At 42.2% G+C, this 17,820-nt stretch overlaps 1 protein-coding gene across 4 annotated transcripts in view; it reads right to left on the bottom strand.

Moving 5' to 3' along the window:
* The window catches only part of SH3TC1 (SH3 domain and tetratricopeptide repeats 1), an 89,252-nt gene that overhangs the window by 14,114 nt on the left and 57,318 nt on the right, over window positions 1-17,820 (bottom strand). For all 4 annotated transcript variants that reach the window (XM_056555042.1, XM_056555040.1, XM_056555043.1 and 1 more), the window contains exons 5-13: window positions 16,324-16,429; window positions 15,132-15,275; window positions 14,668-14,854; window positions 13,869-13,939; window positions 11,224-11,422; window positions 10,815-10,951; window positions 9,663-9,698; window positions 7,756-9,432; window positions 3,908-4,088 (exon numbers count right to left, since the gene is read on the bottom strand). In XM_056555042.1, the coding sequence (XP_056411017.1) occupies window positions 3,908-4,088; window positions 7,756-9,432; window positions 9,663-9,698; window positions 10,815-10,951; window positions 11,224-11,422; window positions 13,869-13,939; window positions 14,668-14,854; window positions 15,132-15,275; window positions 16,324-16,429 (2,738 nt within the window). The remainder of the gene's footprint in view (window positions 1-3,907; window positions 4,089-7,755; window positions 9,433-9,662; window positions 9,699-10,814; window positions 10,952-11,223; window positions 11,423-13,868; window positions 13,940-14,667; window positions 14,855-15,131; window positions 15,276-16,323; window positions 16,430-17,820) is intronic.

Here is a 17,820-nt window from a genome sequence, read left to right on the forward strand (position 1 = left end):
GGAAAAAGTACAGCAACTCAGTTCCCAGGCTCTCCTGCAGGACTTTAGCCTGACTGTCATGTTCCCCAACGGGGTTGCAGAATCAGGTCTCAGATGTTTTGTCACTTTAAGGTTATATTCACAAGTACAGTGTACTGTGCTTATTTGATGCACATGATTTGAAGTTGCAGATTTTATGCTGAAGATTTCAGTGTAAAATAAATAACTGAACACAGCATTAAATCTGCAGCTTCAAATCAAATATGTGCAGTATACTGTATGTGTGAATAGACCCTAAATGGTATTTTATGTGATTTTTGTTGCTTTGCTCCCTGGTTGGTATTTGCTGGTTTGATGCTGAAAGGGTTACAAGTAAGTCACTACCCACATCCCTAGCCTGTAAAAAGTCTTGCTGCAAAGTCTAATACAAGTCAGTACACAGTACCATCTTGTGGCCAAAACCAAACACCATGCTCTTTACAGAGGAGCACTGGAGCCAGGGGATTGGAAGCCTAGAACCTTCTAAGCACATGTCAGGACATGTGATCCAAAGTCTATATAAACCCTGGGCCACTGCCCCTTAGCTGAGGTCAAGATTAGCAGGGGTTTGAGTTCAATCAGCTCTAAGAGAGAGAAATGCATTCCTAGCTCAGCCAAGACAGGATAACAATCACAATCAAAGATAACATAAAAGGGAATAGTCTTCAAGACTCCTTTGCACAAGGAAAGACTGGATGAGGCTTGCATTTGGTCTTGGATTAGTCAGCTTCTTATTTCAAGGACTTCTTACCTGGAAGCTCTAAATCTGAAACCTCTGGGCCAAGTAAGTGGTGTGAGACCCTTTCATAGTACACCACAGAACACCCCTGAAAAGATCCTGGACAGTCATCTCTACAGTATGGCCTTGACCTAGAGAACCCCAAAATCCAAACTCCTTCAGTGCAGTAACAAGTCAGGCTATACTTTTATTAGGGACCAAGAGAAGTCCTCTGATAGACTGGACCACTGAGTCCAAAGCTCTAACATCAGTAAATGCATTTCTATCTAAATTATTTTGACCTGTCACATTGAAGCAGCACCTCTACTCTGCACACACCAAGTAACCCCTTCAGTGTCTCCAGTTAGGAGCCAGAGAACTGCCTGTTGCTGTCAGGGACCGACCGGGGGACAGGGAGAGTGAGCCCTAAACTGACCGTAAAACTGCTCTCCCTGCCTACTTGCCCATCCACCCTTACCGGTGGATAGACAACTGGGCGCCGGTCCCTCCCTGAACTAAAGTGCAGGGGCCTAATAAAAACACATACTAATAAATAGTCGGTCACAAACCAGAAACATAACAGGAACATAGAACTCTATAGTATAAAGTTCAGAGGACACAGATCAGTGAGCAGAACAGGGGACACTATATCGCGGACATGAACAGAGGACTCAGTGGTCTTGAACAGAGGACACTATAGATAAGTGCTCATGAACAGAAATCCAAAGATCTGAATGAAGAACTAATAAACATATAGAGTTCAAAACACCAGACAGGAAAACGGATAAGTCTGAACATACTCCAGAACAAAACAGGAATAAAGGGGTTATCCAGGAAAAAAACTTTTTTTTATATATCAACTGGCTCCAGAAAGTTAAACAGATTTGTAAATTACTTCTATTAAAAAATCTTAATCCTTTCTGTACTTATGAGCTTCTGAAGTTTAGGCTGTTCTTTTCTGTCTAAGTAATCTCTGATGACACGTGTCTCGGGAACCGACACGTGTCATCAGAGATTACTTTGACAGAAAAGAACAACCTTAACTTCAGAAGCTCATAAGTACTGAAAGGATTAAGATTTTTTAATAGAAGTAATTTACAAATCTGTTTAACTTTCTGGAACCAGTTGATATATAAAAAAAAGTTTTTTCCTGGAATACCCCTTTAAGCTTGATCTACTTGAAAAACGTCTGGTAGACACAGGAATAACAATACTCTCTGAGTTCCCAAGGACAGGTAAACGGGATCTATCGCTAAACAGGAATTATCACAATCCCTCTGAACACATCCAGTAGACACGGAGTCCCCATGGACAGGTAACAGTGATGCCAAGTTAAAACTCAGAAAAACGGATACAACAGGATATAATTATAAAACACTGTTCACACTGAACACAAGACAGGAATAGCAATCCGTCTGAACACTTCCCGTAGACAAGGAGTCCCCATGGAGCGGTAACAGGGATGCAAACATAGGACACTGTTCACACTGGACACACAAACTGGACACTCCACTCCATTTAAGGAGTAGCCATTAATAATAAATCCAAATAGACTACTGGCCAGCGGCACACTACGCAGTGTGGTCAGGAAGCTGACCCAGTAGGAAAACAGAAATATAAAACACAGAACTTCATATAAACGGATACAAGAGAAAACACAGTGTGAACAGACGCATAGCAGAAAGGATAAACAATCCTAAAACCGACTATACAAACACAGCTTAAAATCCACTAAGAGCATGCCACCTAACCATGGCTAAAACCAAAAAATTCAAAGTGCATACTAAGACAGAGATAGTAGATTAAATGCTCAAACAAGAGCTCCCAGCAGCATGTTAGCAAGTCAGGATGTAATGAAGTCAATCACCAGCCCGGAGGCTAGACTGGACTGACATAAAATAGACACGCCCTAGGAGCTATTGGATGAAAAAGCCAGAGGCATTAACTTTTCCCTGGCCGGGGAACATAAAACTGTTCACACACAACCAAACCAAAAGCTGTGTGTGAACACAGGCCAATACAGACATGGCAGTTACATCTGCAGTGTCAAGTAAAATTGCATTGCGCCCAGTGGCGTCTCCAGCATTCATATTTAGGGGGGGCACATGGGGGGCCAGTGGCAAAAGTGGGGGGGGGGGGGGCAATTTTAAAACATGTGTTTGTGTCTGTGTATGTGTAGCAGGAGCAGGAGGAGCGGCCATGATGTGTGCGAGTATACACATCAAAGCGTGTCTGCTCGTAGTGGCGGATTGCCGTTATGAGCAGGCACAGATAGAGGCAGCACTGTAGGGTCCATTGTCGGTGGATCTGCAGCATAAAATACACTGTGGATCCATCCCTGAATGAGCCCTTAGGGTACATTCACACGTACAGGATCTGCTGTATATTTTCTGCAGCTGATTTTGCTACCTATTGAAGCTAATGTGTTGCAAAATCAGCTGCACAAAATATGCAGCAAAAATATGCAGCTGATCCTGTACATGTGAATGTACCCTTAAGGGGTTAATGATAAACTAGCAGTGTGTTCACATGTTGTCCTCCCAGAGGGGTCACTTTCCCTCCTCCAGTGTCCATAGGTCACCAACAGGTCACATTACCAGAACAATTTATGGAAAAATTGCGGCAAAAATTGCGCGCCTTTACGGCGATTTTTCGTAAATTTGGCCGCGATTTTTCCCAAAAATTGTTCTGATAATGTGACCTGTGGCCCCTGGCCCTATACTAGTATCGGAACAGCCCTATTTATTTTAAATTGGGGGGCACACGGGGGCACGGCCTGATCTAGGGGGGGCCATGGCCCCCTCTGGCCCCCCCTAGCGACGCCACTGATTGCGCCTTCTTCTAGTCTCCCTTTGTCCGGTTTTTATACCCATAGAACCAAGGGCACCCGACTTGTATCCTCCAGCCACAGTACAAAGGGACGCACCCCGAGGAACCACATCACCAACAACAACTAGTGCAGTCCATTGCAAAGGCTGCGTGTGGCCTGAGGGAGAGGTACAACTGACAATTTGCCACCTTAGCCACCTGTGACCTGCATAACATCGTCAATAACAAGTCCATCATACTTCTGTTGGTTCATGACCTTCACAGAGACACTGACCATTAAAATCACAAGAAAAGTAAGTTACAGGTAAGTGTATTCATATTTTCCTTTATTTTCCCACTTACCTCTCAGTACCTAAAGATAAATACAGCTGGCTAATAGTTTCAAGCACTTGACCCTCCAATACTTTGTCAGACATTTTCTTGGCTAAGGACAGCTGGTATTCATTATAGATGATGCACTGGGCCTCATTGACTTCAAGTGTGTTGTAAAAATGACATAGGAGCTGTACTGCACGAAGCTGGCCTGTCCGAAAAAGAATTCAACACAAACATAAAAATATGACTTGTTATTGTATATGCTTCTACAGAAGCAGATCCATTATCTGCCCTTTTATCTACGCAAGAAATGGACTAAGCACTATAATTGTATGTATTTCTATACAAGCATTTAATGGCATCAGAAACTGCTAATCCAGATTATTACGAAATTCTATGTACCCGCTCTACCAAGAAGTTTTATTTCTAGACAAATGTTGCTAGTTTTTCAGGATAAATTCATCCCCAGCCACCTTTAAAGGGGTACTCCACCCCTAGACATCTTATCCCCTATCCAAAGGATAGGGGATAAGATGTCTGATGGCGGGGGTCCCGCCACTGGGGACCCCCGCACTCTACCATACGGCACCCACCTGTAACGGCTTCCAGAACCTCTGGAGGCCCTCAGGCTAATACTATCCCGACCACGAGAATGGAAGATCGTGACGTCACGACTCCGCCCCATGTGACGTCACACCGGCCCCCTCAATGCAAGTCTATGGGAGGGGCCGTGGCAGCTGTTCTATGGGCCTCCAGAGGTTCTGGAAGCCGTTACAGATGGGTGCCAAATGGAAGAATGCGGGGGTCCCCAGCGGCAGGACCCCCGCCATCAGATATCTTATCCCCTATCCTTTGGATAGGGGATAAGATGTCTAGGGGTGGAGTACCCCTTTAAAATTAATGTGTTGCTATTAATAAACAGCCCTATCAATATGCATAAAGCATGGTATAGTGCAGGAGAAGGGAGATTTAGAGGGGTACTCCGCTGCTCAGTGGGGCGTGACGTCATGAGGGGGCGGGGTTTGATGTCATATCCCTGCCCCCTCATTACACCCCACCCCCTCAATGCAAGTCTATGGGAGGCCTTGCATTGAGGGGGTGGAGCGTGACATCATGAGGGGTGGGGCTATGATGTCACAAGCTCCCGGCGCTGATTCCAGCGTTCGGAACAGTTTTCAGCCCTAAAAAGGGCTTTTTTGGGTGCTGTCCTTAAAGCAGATGTTACACTAGTGCTTTAGAAGTAAACTGGACCCTGAATACACCACCTAGCAGCAACCTAGCTATTACTTTCCCTATACAGCAGGAGCAGCTTCTCTGACCCTCCACTTCCTAAGCCTGCAGCATGCTGAATGAGGGTAAAATGGCGTCCGTGCAAGAGGTAGGAGGGTCTGGAAGGGAGGGACTGCTGCTGATTGGCTGTAATGTTTCATCGGTACCGGATCAAATTGTGCCTCAGAGATGACCTGTCAGAACCTCCTCCGGCTCCCATAGCTGCTAGACCCATGAGGAAATATGTTTCAGGAGAAGGGATCCATCCATCAATGGACATACCGATGTTCTCATTCAACCAGCCTGCAGTGTTCTGTGCAATGCCCTATCCAGCTCCAGCACAGCCATCTCTGGTTTCCAAACCTGTACCCCTTTAAATGATATTGCTCAGTCTTACGTCCAATGGGTTGTCCTACTGCTAGTGACTGACAGCTGTCTCTTTATGTTCACTCACAAAGGGGAGCTTGTGAATCCTGTTCTACTGATAGTTGAGGATTCCAGTGGTAGGATTCACAACTATCTATCCTGTGGATATGCAATAAATGTGTGAAATAAGAATGGGCACTGTCACTTTAAAAACTTTTGACATGTTATAGAGATGTGGTGTCCCAGCACCAAAGGCTATCCTGTGGCTTCCGGCTTCCTCAGGCAGACCTGCAGCACAGGTGTTGGGCCACCAAAAGGACTGGTTGTTACAATTGTTATGTCCAAGCACTTTATCAAAAAGGTCAATATATTTTCATAAGTACTGTGTTATCTGTTATTTATATATGTGTTATATCTTTAAAGGGGTTTTCCAGGATTTTGTTTTTGACTATGCTACAGGGGGTGTAAAGTTAGTGTAGTTCATAATATAGTTTCTGTACCTACGTGTGACGTGGTCTCGCAATTCTTCTGTGATTTTCCCCCCAATATTTATTTTTAACAGCATACAAAAATTACTTATGTCTCGGGATTTCCCAGGTTGCAATTCATCGAGACCTGACATCACTAGTCAGGTGGGCAAAGGGAGTCTGTCCTGCTTCAATGGGTGGAGCGACAGAGAGATAATTTAGCTTTAAACAGTTGTAGGCACCCTGATTAGAAAACACTGATCTTTTGAACTTATTTGTGCGGCAATGGGCTGATGTGTGAGAGGGAGGAATGTAACTTCACACTTACAAGCATTGAACCATGGGATGTGTAGTTTAAGAGACCAAACTCCAACAGGAAATACCCAGATAGCCTGGCAGGTATGTACTAAAATCACCTTATGGTGGATAACCCCTTTAAGAGTGGTGCAGTGCAAGCCCATGTGACCCTGCCTGCCAATGGGAACCCCTAAATTGTTGGCTATATAGAGTAGTGGGGGGAGGAGTTACCCCGGTTGAGTTCAGTTCAGTGCTAGTCACTGTTGTTGCAGAACACAACTGTGGTAAAGGTGTGAGCTGTATGTGGAGAAGCTCTGAGGAAAGTCCAGAACAAATCTAATCTCAAGTCTCATCCAGTCATTATGCGAGGATCCCCCACATAGAGGAAATTCAAGCCTTGCGGAGAAAGACTCAGGACCTTGTCAGAACCCTATTGACCTGGAACAATCTTCAGTCTTATATCAAGTCAGTATTAATCAGTTGGGTGAAAGCACCATAAGTCCCAGCAAGGCAACAGGGCTCCCAAGGGGTTACACAGCATCATCTCCACCCTGCACCATACTGTTACCGTAAAATACCATCTGCACCCTGCTCAGTAAAAGGCAGTTATCCATAACCTGACATTGGTGTGTTTATTGCTCCCCATGTCTGGCCCAGGAGAAGCTGTCTCCAACCTCGGACCATGTATAGGCTAACGGTGCCCTGGTGTCACGAAGTGATAACGTATTCCTAGCACCCCCATGGCACCACAGAGATAGGTCAACAGTTTTGATTGGTCAGGGTCTGGATGTTGTCTGGTGTTGCTGGGCTTCACTCCTCGCCTCACTGCCTTTTCCATCTTGCTGAAGGTAATGGTCTCCATAGACTTAAAATGAAGACCATCTATAGGATATGTCAAAAGTCAAAAAAAAGAAAATGCAGTTTTGTAAATTTTGGGTGGTTTGTTTCTATGCAGTGCAATTTACGGTAGGCCGGAGGAAGCACGACCACCGTGCGAAACGGAGCTTGGTCGCCATCCTGTGTCCCCCCACTACCCTCTTCCCATGTAACATATTTGTGAGTATGAAATAAAAGAAGATTTCATTCAGCTGGTTGCGGTGAGTTGCCGATTATTTTCCTGCTCTTTTGAAACGCTATTTACGGTAGGTCCATATGATTACAACGATACCCAATTTAAATAGGTTTGGTTTTATTTGACTATTTTAATAGAAATTATAATTTTTGTTAATGGATCAATACAGGATCAATATGTCGGCAATCTAGTGGTAGAGTCTGCCACAGCTTGCACCACCACCAACCATTTAAAAGTCCATCTACAGCAGCTTCTGAGTACTGAAATCAGCTGGTGGCCACTGGTTGTGGAGCCAGATGGAGTCAGAATCCTGCTTCATGCATTGTTTCTATCCCCAAGACATAATGTACTTTATGAGGAGGGAAAGCGCTAATGTTTGGAAGGTAATGTAGGCCTTTTCTTACCTTCCAGATGATTTGATTCCATTGCAACAAGGAGCGCCCATTCATAGAAAGATTTTCCCTCTTCCTTATGGTCTCCTGCGATGTAGTGGCTCCCAAGCATTAATAAGACATATATAAAATTGGGACCAATTTCCACCATTGGTAGTCCAGAATAAAGGGTCACAGATTTAACCAAGAACACTTCTGCCAAAATCCGAGCCTTTAAGTGCAAGAATAACATGCCAAAGTTGGCCAGCACAGCTGCCTGGTCCTGCACATTTCCCACCTCTCTAGAGATCTGAAGAGCCATACAGTAATGTCTAGCAGATTCTTCAATTTTACCTTCTCCTCTTAGAGCAATACCAACGAGGTTGTGTGCAATTCCAAGCTGGTGTTGTGTACAGTAAGAAAAGGACACCAATCTGTTTAATATATCAAGAGAAACACTGTTCTCTCCATCAAGCATGTAGAGCCAAGCAAGAGATACCAAAATGTCCACTCTGTATTTTATATCCATGAGGTATGAGTCCATTGCCTTCATGATATAGGATCGAGCGTCTTCATACAATCTGTGATTTGAGCACATGTCCGCTAGGCTTAGGTATATGAAACAACAGAGCTCCTGGTCTTGGTCGGTGACCACTGATTTAAGGGCATGTTTTAGATGATATGCGACTTGAGATGGAAATATCTTACTTGGCTTTTTTGTTCCACAAGGTTTAGAAGAATTTTTGTTGATAAAACTAATCCTTCTTAGAGAGTCCATGATGCTACAGGAAGTCTGAGAAGCTACTTTAACGCAGCTGAAGGTTAGGTTTGGCAAACACTTTTTAGTATAAATGTCGGCCAACTGGAAGTAGTATTCTGAGGAAAAACTCTTACTAGTGTCCATTAAGTTGTCCAAGGCTTGTAGCCTCTCTATAAATGGCAAAGCTTCATTGTGTTGTCTCAAGTCAATGAAAGTCTTGGCCAGAAGCTGACACACTTTCACCTCGCTCTTCAAGTCTTGCCTGAGTATTGCCTTTTTCATGGCATATTTCAGAATTGTAGATTCCATTTCGGTGCAGTTTATATAGTTTTGTAGTCCAAGGAGCAATGCTGAAGACTTGTCGATCATTTGACAACTTTTGTCCTTAGATTTTTGTTTCAAGTAAATAGCATTCAGGTTCACTTGGACAGCAGCAAAAAGAAAAATATCTGAAAAATCCCCATTAATAACTCCCATGGCTTCTTCGAAGTAAACTCGAGCTTGGGAGAACTTGTTTTTCTTGGTGCAGAGCCTGCCAAGAAGAAAGCAAATTCTTGCCTGAGCCCACTTCATACAGGACTTCTTAGCTTCTCCTCTTGCTATACTGAGATACCGAACCAACTCTTCTTCATTGTATCCATGAAATAAGGTTTGTAAGAACGTGTACGAGACGTCATAAAGCTTTTTGAAGCTTTGTTGAAACTGTTCATTGTTAAGAAATGACAGTAAAGGTTGTAATGAGTCGTGATTCTCCCCTTCTACACAAATACAAAAGATGGGGTCTTCACATTCATCAAGAATGGTCGAGACTTGGGAAGGGACAGAGCCCACATCTTGTAAGTCATTGGAAGTATCCAAGCTAGGCAGGCAAATGGCAGACATGTTCATAAATGCCTCCAACTTTTCTTTCAAGTTATTGCTGCTACTAGTTGACTTTGCTTGTACATTTTCTAAAAAAAAAAAAAAACATTTAAATTAGTATTTCCATTATGTCTAATTTATTACCTTTATTTACTGATGTGATAAAAATATTTGTGCTATTAGGATAAAAGGAACGATAAAAGAATAAAATGGATTCCTAGTTTTTTTTTGGGTGAGCTAGCTCTGCATTACCTATAGCTTAGGCCTCTGGATAAGATATTATATTAGTTTTTGTGTATGTACAATGTTGTAAACCTACCTTTATTTTGAAAAATGTCGGTTTCCTTAAATTGATCTGTGATAAAAGAGCATGACAAGATTAGATAGGGTGATGTTATTAACATCCTCATATCAAATTCAGAGCCTCCTTTACAGTTTCCATACCTTTTTTTTAGTAAAGGTAAAGGAAAATACAATTTACTATACCACCTGCTAAGCACAAATATTAAAGGGATAGCCAAAGGATAGGGGATAAGATTTCAGCTGGGGACCCCCCGCGATGTCACTGCTGCACCCGGTGTTCGTTTAGAGTGTCGGGTCCCAGTGCTGGAGGCTCGTGACGTCACGGCCCTGCACCGCTCGTGATGTCAGGGCCACTCCCCCTCAATGCAAGTCTATGGGAGGGGGCATGACAGCCGTCACACCCCCTCCTGTAAACTTGCATTGAGGCGGCATGCAGGGCGTCACATGCAGGGCGTGACCGTGACATCATGAGCCTCTGCCCAGCATCGCCAGTCATCCGGCATGGAGTGAAGTTCGCTCCGTGTACCGGATGTCTGGGGCGCCGCAGCCAAGATGAGATGTCTAGGGGCAGAGTACCCCTTTAAGGCTGGGTACACACGTAGTATTTTTGTCAGTATGTTACCCAAAACCAAGAATAGGTCTAAGCCACAAAGAAAAGTGCTAATTTTTCTATCATAGTATTTCTCTGTGTTAGCTCCATTCCTGATTTTGGCTAATAATACTGACCAAAATTCTATGTGTGAACCCGGCCTCAGGCTCCTAAACTACCCTGGAAATTGCCATACATGTGCCCAATTCCTGTTCAGAGTGCTCAACAAGGGAGCAAGCCTCAATCTTCCACTAAATGGGAGTCCCAAAAGTAGAACCCTTATCTATAAGACATTTATGACAAAGTATGTGTCTCTGTTATGATTACCCAAAATATACACCATTTACACACTCCTTTTGCAGATTGTTGGTGTTGTGTGATGTGATCATATGGTCCTCAGACCTGGGAAGGTTGTACACTTCACATTTGGATACCAATCCCATTAATATGACTGGTTACGTGGCAACTATGAAGAAGCAATGGCTACCTATGCTGTCTGTAGAACTGTATAACACTTATTACACTGCAATTAGAATCACCAACCATTTTGCCAGGGCCTACTGTGTTACCCAAACTCACCAAGCTTGTACAAGTGGCAGACATCAGATTGTGATATGTTTTTAAGTAAAATCTTTGCTTCCTCAAAGTCAAGATCTTCTTCTGGGCCTTCTCTGCTCAGTCCATTGTCATCTATGGGAAAAGATGTGCTCTTTTGTCTGGATACAGAAGAAAGTACTGTCAGGAAAATGGTTTAGGAATAGTTCCAACATACTCAAATATCATTTATACCAGAATTGACATCTCTCATATAACTCTCTTGTTCGTGAAGAAGGACAACAAGGACAATAAAGCAGACGGCACCCATAACAACATTGGAACCCTTTCCTGGTTGGATGTTGGGATCACCCTCCCCATCCTAACATGGGCTTGATTATTTGCCCCCAGCTTCCACCATGACAGCTAAACACATTTTTGCCATATTTCTTACCCTTTGTCCGACATATAAGGCTTCATATTGTAGGTTTGTACAAATCCAACACTCCCAGTGGTTAAATTTCTTCCCACAAACCACTCCATGCATTCAATGTAAGTGGTGACTATTTCTATCATATCTCCACTCTGATAGCTGATCTCATCCGGGGCTTCACCTTCATGATTTATCATGGCTTCCACCCAACCTGTAGATACTATTACACATACAATAAAAAATCATCACCTTGGTCAATATGTGCATAAAACGGCAATATATGCAGCTCTTGCTGCTCATTCAGCACAATACAAGTACATAACATTATCATATAAACTGATTTATAGAGAAAATATAAAATAGACAAAAAAGCTCTATGTCCTATCCTTATGTTTCAGAGTTATCCTAGCCTTGTATTAATAGAGAGGGATGTGTCAAAAGGTTTTATCAGTTGGAATCTAAGGGGGAGATTTATCAAAACCTGTCCAAAGGAAAAGTTGCTGAGTTGCCCATAGCAACCAATCAGATCTCTTCTTTTATTTTTAAGAGGCCTCTGCAAAATGAAAGAAGAAATTTGATTGGTTGCTATGGGCAACTTGACAACTTTTCCTCTAAACAGGTTTTGATAAATCTCCCCCTAAGTGTTCAGACTCCGACTGATGACAAGAATGAGCAGACAGAGAAGTGTGCCGCTATGTGCTTCTGTCCCCGGCCTGTGTGTAGGAGACTAGGATGGCCCCATAGACTTACATTATGAGTCCCTCCTAGTCAAATACACATAGCCATAGGCTCATTCCCATGATCGGTCGGAGTCTGAACACTCATACTCCAACTAATCAAAACATTTGGTATGTCTCTATGACGTATGAAATGCTTTTTACCATTTATATACCCTTGTTGTGCTCCCCATGTGACCAAGTGCCTCTTTAATTGCACCGCCAGAATTTCCCATAGGGAACCTGTCACATTAAAAATGGAGGCATCATGTAATAGAGCTCTTCCTGCTCTATAACATGAAACCAATAGATTAAACTACATTTTCAATGTGACAGGTTAAATTTAAGTAAAACCAGATGATTGAGCCAGGTCTTTGACTAATGTATACCTTACAACGAATAGGAAAAAATATTCAGTACAGATCCAAGAAAGATGAGCCAATACTTATTTATTATTGTACTGCTTTAAAAAAAAATCTCTAACTTTTTAACCAAATTAGTACATTTAAAATCCCTTCCTTTTTTTCGTATAAGCAGAAGTATGAGGGCTATTTTTTTGCACCGTGATCTCTACCTTTTATTAGTACCACATTTGCGCATATAAAACTTTTAGTCCATTTTTTATAATTTTTTTTGGGAATATGATGTGACAAAAAAGCTGCAATTTTGGACTTTTTTTTTCTACATTTCCGCCGTTCACAGTAAGGGATCATTAACATTATATTTTGATAGTTTGGACATTTACGCACGCGGCAACACCAAATATATTTATTAATTATTTTGTTTTACACTTTTTGGGGGTAAAATGGGAAAAAGGGCCAATTTACATTTTTATTGGGGGAGGGGATTTTTCACATTGTTTTCCTTTTATTCTTTCCTTTTTTTTTTTTTTGCACTTTTTATGTCCCCATAGGTGACTATTTATTGTAATCACTTGATTGCAGATACTGAACAGGGCTATGCATAGGGCATAGCACTGATCAGTATTATCGGCTATCTTCTGCTCAGAGCAGAATACCCGAAGAAGGTGGCGGAGGCAGGTGAGGAGACCTCTGTCTGCTGTTCTGGATGATCGGATCCCTGCGGCAGTGGTGCGGGCGATCCGATTATCCCTTTAGTGTCCGCACTGCCGCAGATGCCGTGATCTGTATTGATCACGGCATCTGAGGGGCTAATGGCACACATCAGCGTGATCGCTGATGTGCACCATAACCGGCGAGTCCCTGGCTGCTGATAGAAGCTGGGACCTGCCGCGCATGACGCGAGCACCGTCCTGTGTCGTTAAGGGGTCCTGCTTCGTTAAGGGGTTAATATGGTTAGGATGGACATGTTTAAAAGTCTGGATATTTGGTACAATTAATTTTACAAACCATACTTGTTTACATGTTTATTCAAATAAAAGTTTTTTACGGATGCAAATTAGACGCCTTTTGTAATATGTTAGTTTCACAATTTTCTAGTAGTTTATCAAGAAAACGGCTCATCAGAATCCCACCACTAGGGGTCCCCATACCCACTGGGACACTAACCAGTCATGCAGCAGCCTCAGGCTTGTCCATGAGTCATGGACAAGAGATGACTTATGGACAAGGCTGCATGGGCAGGTGCACCAATCACCTCCCACCACCACAAGGTAGGGACACGCCCCCTTCCCCTCATCGGATTTATAACCCTATGATCTAATGAAATGTAAAATAAAGGACATTCATAATGAAGCTACTAAACTGTCTTGTAGTAACACACAAGGAATCACCTCTGAAAGAGCCTCCTGGAACTATCACCTGATAGGTGAGTAAATTTCATTTCTGAAACTGCTCCAAATTTATAGCCCGACCTGCTCCTTTTTGTAAATTTGGTGCAGTTAGTTAAAAAGCCACCCATGAAAAAAAGGAGGAAAAAAACACATACCACAGCCATTATTCATAAATATCACCATAATTTTTTACTCACCAATATGGTTTCCATGTCCAGACTTGGAAATGCCCATTAGATCAGCAGATAAATTTGTCTTCAGGAACCACCTACCAAATAAAAAAAATGGCACCATGTAAGGAACTAGACCGATAGAGTTGTAACAGGGCTTTCCTTTACCCAACATAAAGGTTCTGTCTACAGCCGTAGCCCTGTATCCAGTTACCATGAACCCAAGAAAAAGTTTTTTTGGCACCCCATGCCCAGGACCTAGTAGCCTATCATTAACCCCTCTGTAGTTATGCAGAAGGTTCTATATATGATTAGACCTAAAGTAAACAGTATAGAAGCATTGAATTCCACATTTAGAAAACTTAAAGTGTACCTGTCGTCAACAAAACCTTTTATATTTGTAATATACATTGATAAAAAAATGTGTATATTTTTGTGCCTGCAACTATTGCAAGTGTGTCTGTATGAGGCGTCCAAATACAGGAAGTGTGTGTGGACCATCAGGGCTCTGTGCACTAAGAAAAAGCAGGACAGTGTGCACTGAGGCTCTATGACATGCTCCCAGCTCACACATCAGGGTGCTTGCACAGAGCCCTGCTTGTCCTGCCCTCACTTCCTGTATTTGGACTCCTCATAGAGACACACACAGACAATAGCTGCAGGGACAACATTTTTCCACCCAAAAATATACACAATTTTTAACCAATGTAAATGACAAATATACATAGAATGTTATTATCTACATTATATAAAAAGTTTTTTTTGACGACAGGTACACTTTAATGATAAAATGAAAATGAATTAAATGAAAAAAGCAGCTACCTACTGATGGAATGGACATAGCGGCTCAGTGATAGTCTGAGGGCTCAGTTCTCTATCACTGGTGGATGGGTCCGTCTCTGGCCATGCAGTACTGGGACCTTCAGCAGCACTAGACTGCATTATCTGTACAGTACCATCGACAACCACAGCCTGCTCTACAGAGTTGTCAGAACACAGAACAAAGTACATGCCTGCAGAATAAGAAATAGAAAAAGGTCTTGTATGCAATGTCACATTAGTGGTTCTACACATTCTGGTTCCTAATATGGTCCTTAGGGCAGTGTTACCATAGGTGGTGCTCTTGTAGTAAAAATGTAACAAATTCAGAACTTTACTGTGGACGACTCCCTATCAATACGTTCTGCATCCCGTGTGAAGGGGCAAGGCATTAACATGTAAATCTTCACTAATCTGATTGATGTCATGTATTTTAACCTTACAAGGTAAATTATGGAAAGTCTTACCAACCTTCTTCCATTAAAAGACTCTTGTAGATGAGACTTAGTGATGCTTCACTTAACAGGACTTTAATCCCGGTATCTTCTTCCTCCGGAGAAGTCAACCAAAAAGACTGGTCTAAAAATATGTTCTCCATGCAGTGATTTACTAATCCTGTCGGTAATGACAATGTTACAATGAGCAGCTTTACGTTAGTTGTAATAATAGGGAACCATGTGGGCTAAAGGTTAAATTGCAGAAATGGGGCCCCGAAAAACACAGGGGCATGTACTCTCACATTTGTTTAAATTTCGAAGCCAGACTTATGAGCTAACCATCTTCCTACAAAAATAGCCATAGTGTGATAGGGATATTAAAAGGGTTCTCCGCTGAAAAACATTTTCCCCCTATCCGCCACTGTGGACCCCCGCGATCTCCGCTGTGGACCCCAGACATCTTGTGCACGGAGCGAACTCAACTCAGTGCCGGATGACTGGCGACCACAGCCGGCATGCCCCCTCCATTCATGTCTATGGGAGGAGGTGTGACGGCTACTATGTAGCCATCACGCCCCCTCCTATAAACATAAACAAGCTCCAAGCTTCCATGTTCCGGATGCCGATGCTGCCGGCCTGGAGATGGCAGGGGTCCCCAGCGGCGGTACCCCCGTGATCAAACATCTTATCCCCTATTCTTTGGATAGGGAATAATATGTTTTCCGACGGAGTACCCCTTTAAATTTTGAGTACCATTGGGGACATGGTCTGATATGAGTGATGACAGTGTCTGTACAGCATTGTAGAATTTGTTGGTGCTATATAAGCTTGGGAAAATAAAACAAAAATAAAGATGAAGTTAAAAATGGTGTAAGCTCAAAGACCACCATAACAGTCAATGTGACAAGGAAATTATGTATTTTAGACACTTTTTAGCCAGTCTGAAAATTGTCTAAATGAAGAGAAGCTAAAAAAAAATGTGCAAGTAAAAAAGTGTTGGTGGTTTTTGTGGTGCTAAATACTGGAGTGCATGTACCGCAGTGAAAGAAGAAAATAGTGTCTGACATGACTAGAAGGTTAGATTTGGGCAGGGGCAGTATAATGGCTCTGCATAATTTCTATAGAGCTGTAATGTGTCTGAATGAATCTAGAGTCTCCTATAGCACACATACAATACAATTATGAATCAATTTACAAGCAAAGAATTCTTGAAATTGTTTATTTACCAAGGGAATAGTAGGTAGAAAACTTCCATATCTCTTCAAGCGTTCTGAACGTCACCGTTATTATGTCCTTATCACTCTCAATAGAAAGCAGTCGAGCCGACAACTCCTAAAGAACAGCATCCGATCATTTTTTTAATGAACATTGTGTAAAAAATTTAAATAAAAAACTGTGTGCAAATAAATAAGAAGCTAACATATTTATTGAAGAACTTTTGTACTACTTAAAGGGGAACTCCGGTGGAAACAACTTGAAAACAAATGTTTTCAAATCAACTGGTGCCAGAAAGTTCAACAGATTTGTAAATGACTTCTGTTAAAAAATCTTAATCCTTCCAGTACTTATCAGTTGCTGCATACTACAGAGGAAGTTGAGTAGTTCTTTTCTGTCTGGCCACAGTACTCTTTGCTGACACCTCTGTCCATGTCAGGAACTGCCCAGATTAGAAGCAAATCCCCATAGAAAACCTCTCTTGCTCTGGACAGTTCCTGACAAGGACAGAGGTGTCAACAGAGAGCACTGTGGTCCGACTGGAAAGAACTTCACAAATTTCTCTGTAGTATATCTGTAGTATACAGCAGCTGATAAGTACTGGAAGGGTTAAGATTTTTTAAATATAATTCATTTACAATTCTGTATAACTTTCAGGCACCAGGTGATTTGAAAACCTTTTTTTTTTTTCCACCGGAGTTCCTCTTTAAACCCACTCCAAAACTCATCAGAAAATGCCACCTTAGCTGAGAAGTAGCCATTTCTATTTACAGAAAAAGTATTGGTCACAGCATTAAAGCAGCAGACTCCAAGATACTCTAGCCCTTGTCAAGAATAACACTTTATGCTTGAAAAAGGCTGTAGTATAGCCAAAATGATACATGCACTTTAGGTAACCAATATAAATACTACACCTACAGCATTTTGGAGTCTTTTGCTTGGATGCTGTGACCAACACTTTTCCAGCTCTGTGCAGTACAGTTGTTTTAATCCCGCCAGGGCTCTCTGTGGGCAAGATTACCAATGAAAAATAATGCAGTTACCATGATTCCTCTACTTCTTCTGTTTTATCAAATTGTGTGAGAAGAAAAACTGGAGAGATTTCCCAACAACAACCAATCCCAGCTCAGCTTCCATATCTCATCAAGCTCCGGTAAAAAGAAATCTGAGCTGTGATTGGTTGCTGGGGGAAAATCTCTCCAATTTTTCTACATTTTGATATATCAGGGCCATTGTGGAAAAAAGAGATGTAACCAGCGCGGACTTCGTGCAAATAAGAACTTCTTTATTCAGGCACTAACAAGAACAGGATAAAGTGACGCGTTTCAGCCAGACAAACTAGCCTTACTCATCAGGGCCATTGTATCTTAGCCTAAAACTCCTTTAGAGGGAATAAAAAAAGAAACATTGCATTTATCTGATGTTGTGTGCCTCAAATTACCCAAGGCTCCTTTTATATTGACACTGTTTGTTGGGTGTAGACCAAATATGATGTGCACCTAACATTG

Source organism: Hyla sarda, chromosome 1 (assembly GCF_029499605.1).
Source record: "Hyla sarda isolate aHylSar1 chromosome 1, aHylSar1.hap1, whole genome shotgun sequence".
Classification (NCBI taxonomy): Eukaryota; Metazoa; Chordata; class Amphibia; order Anura; family Hylidae; genus Hyla; species Hyla sarda.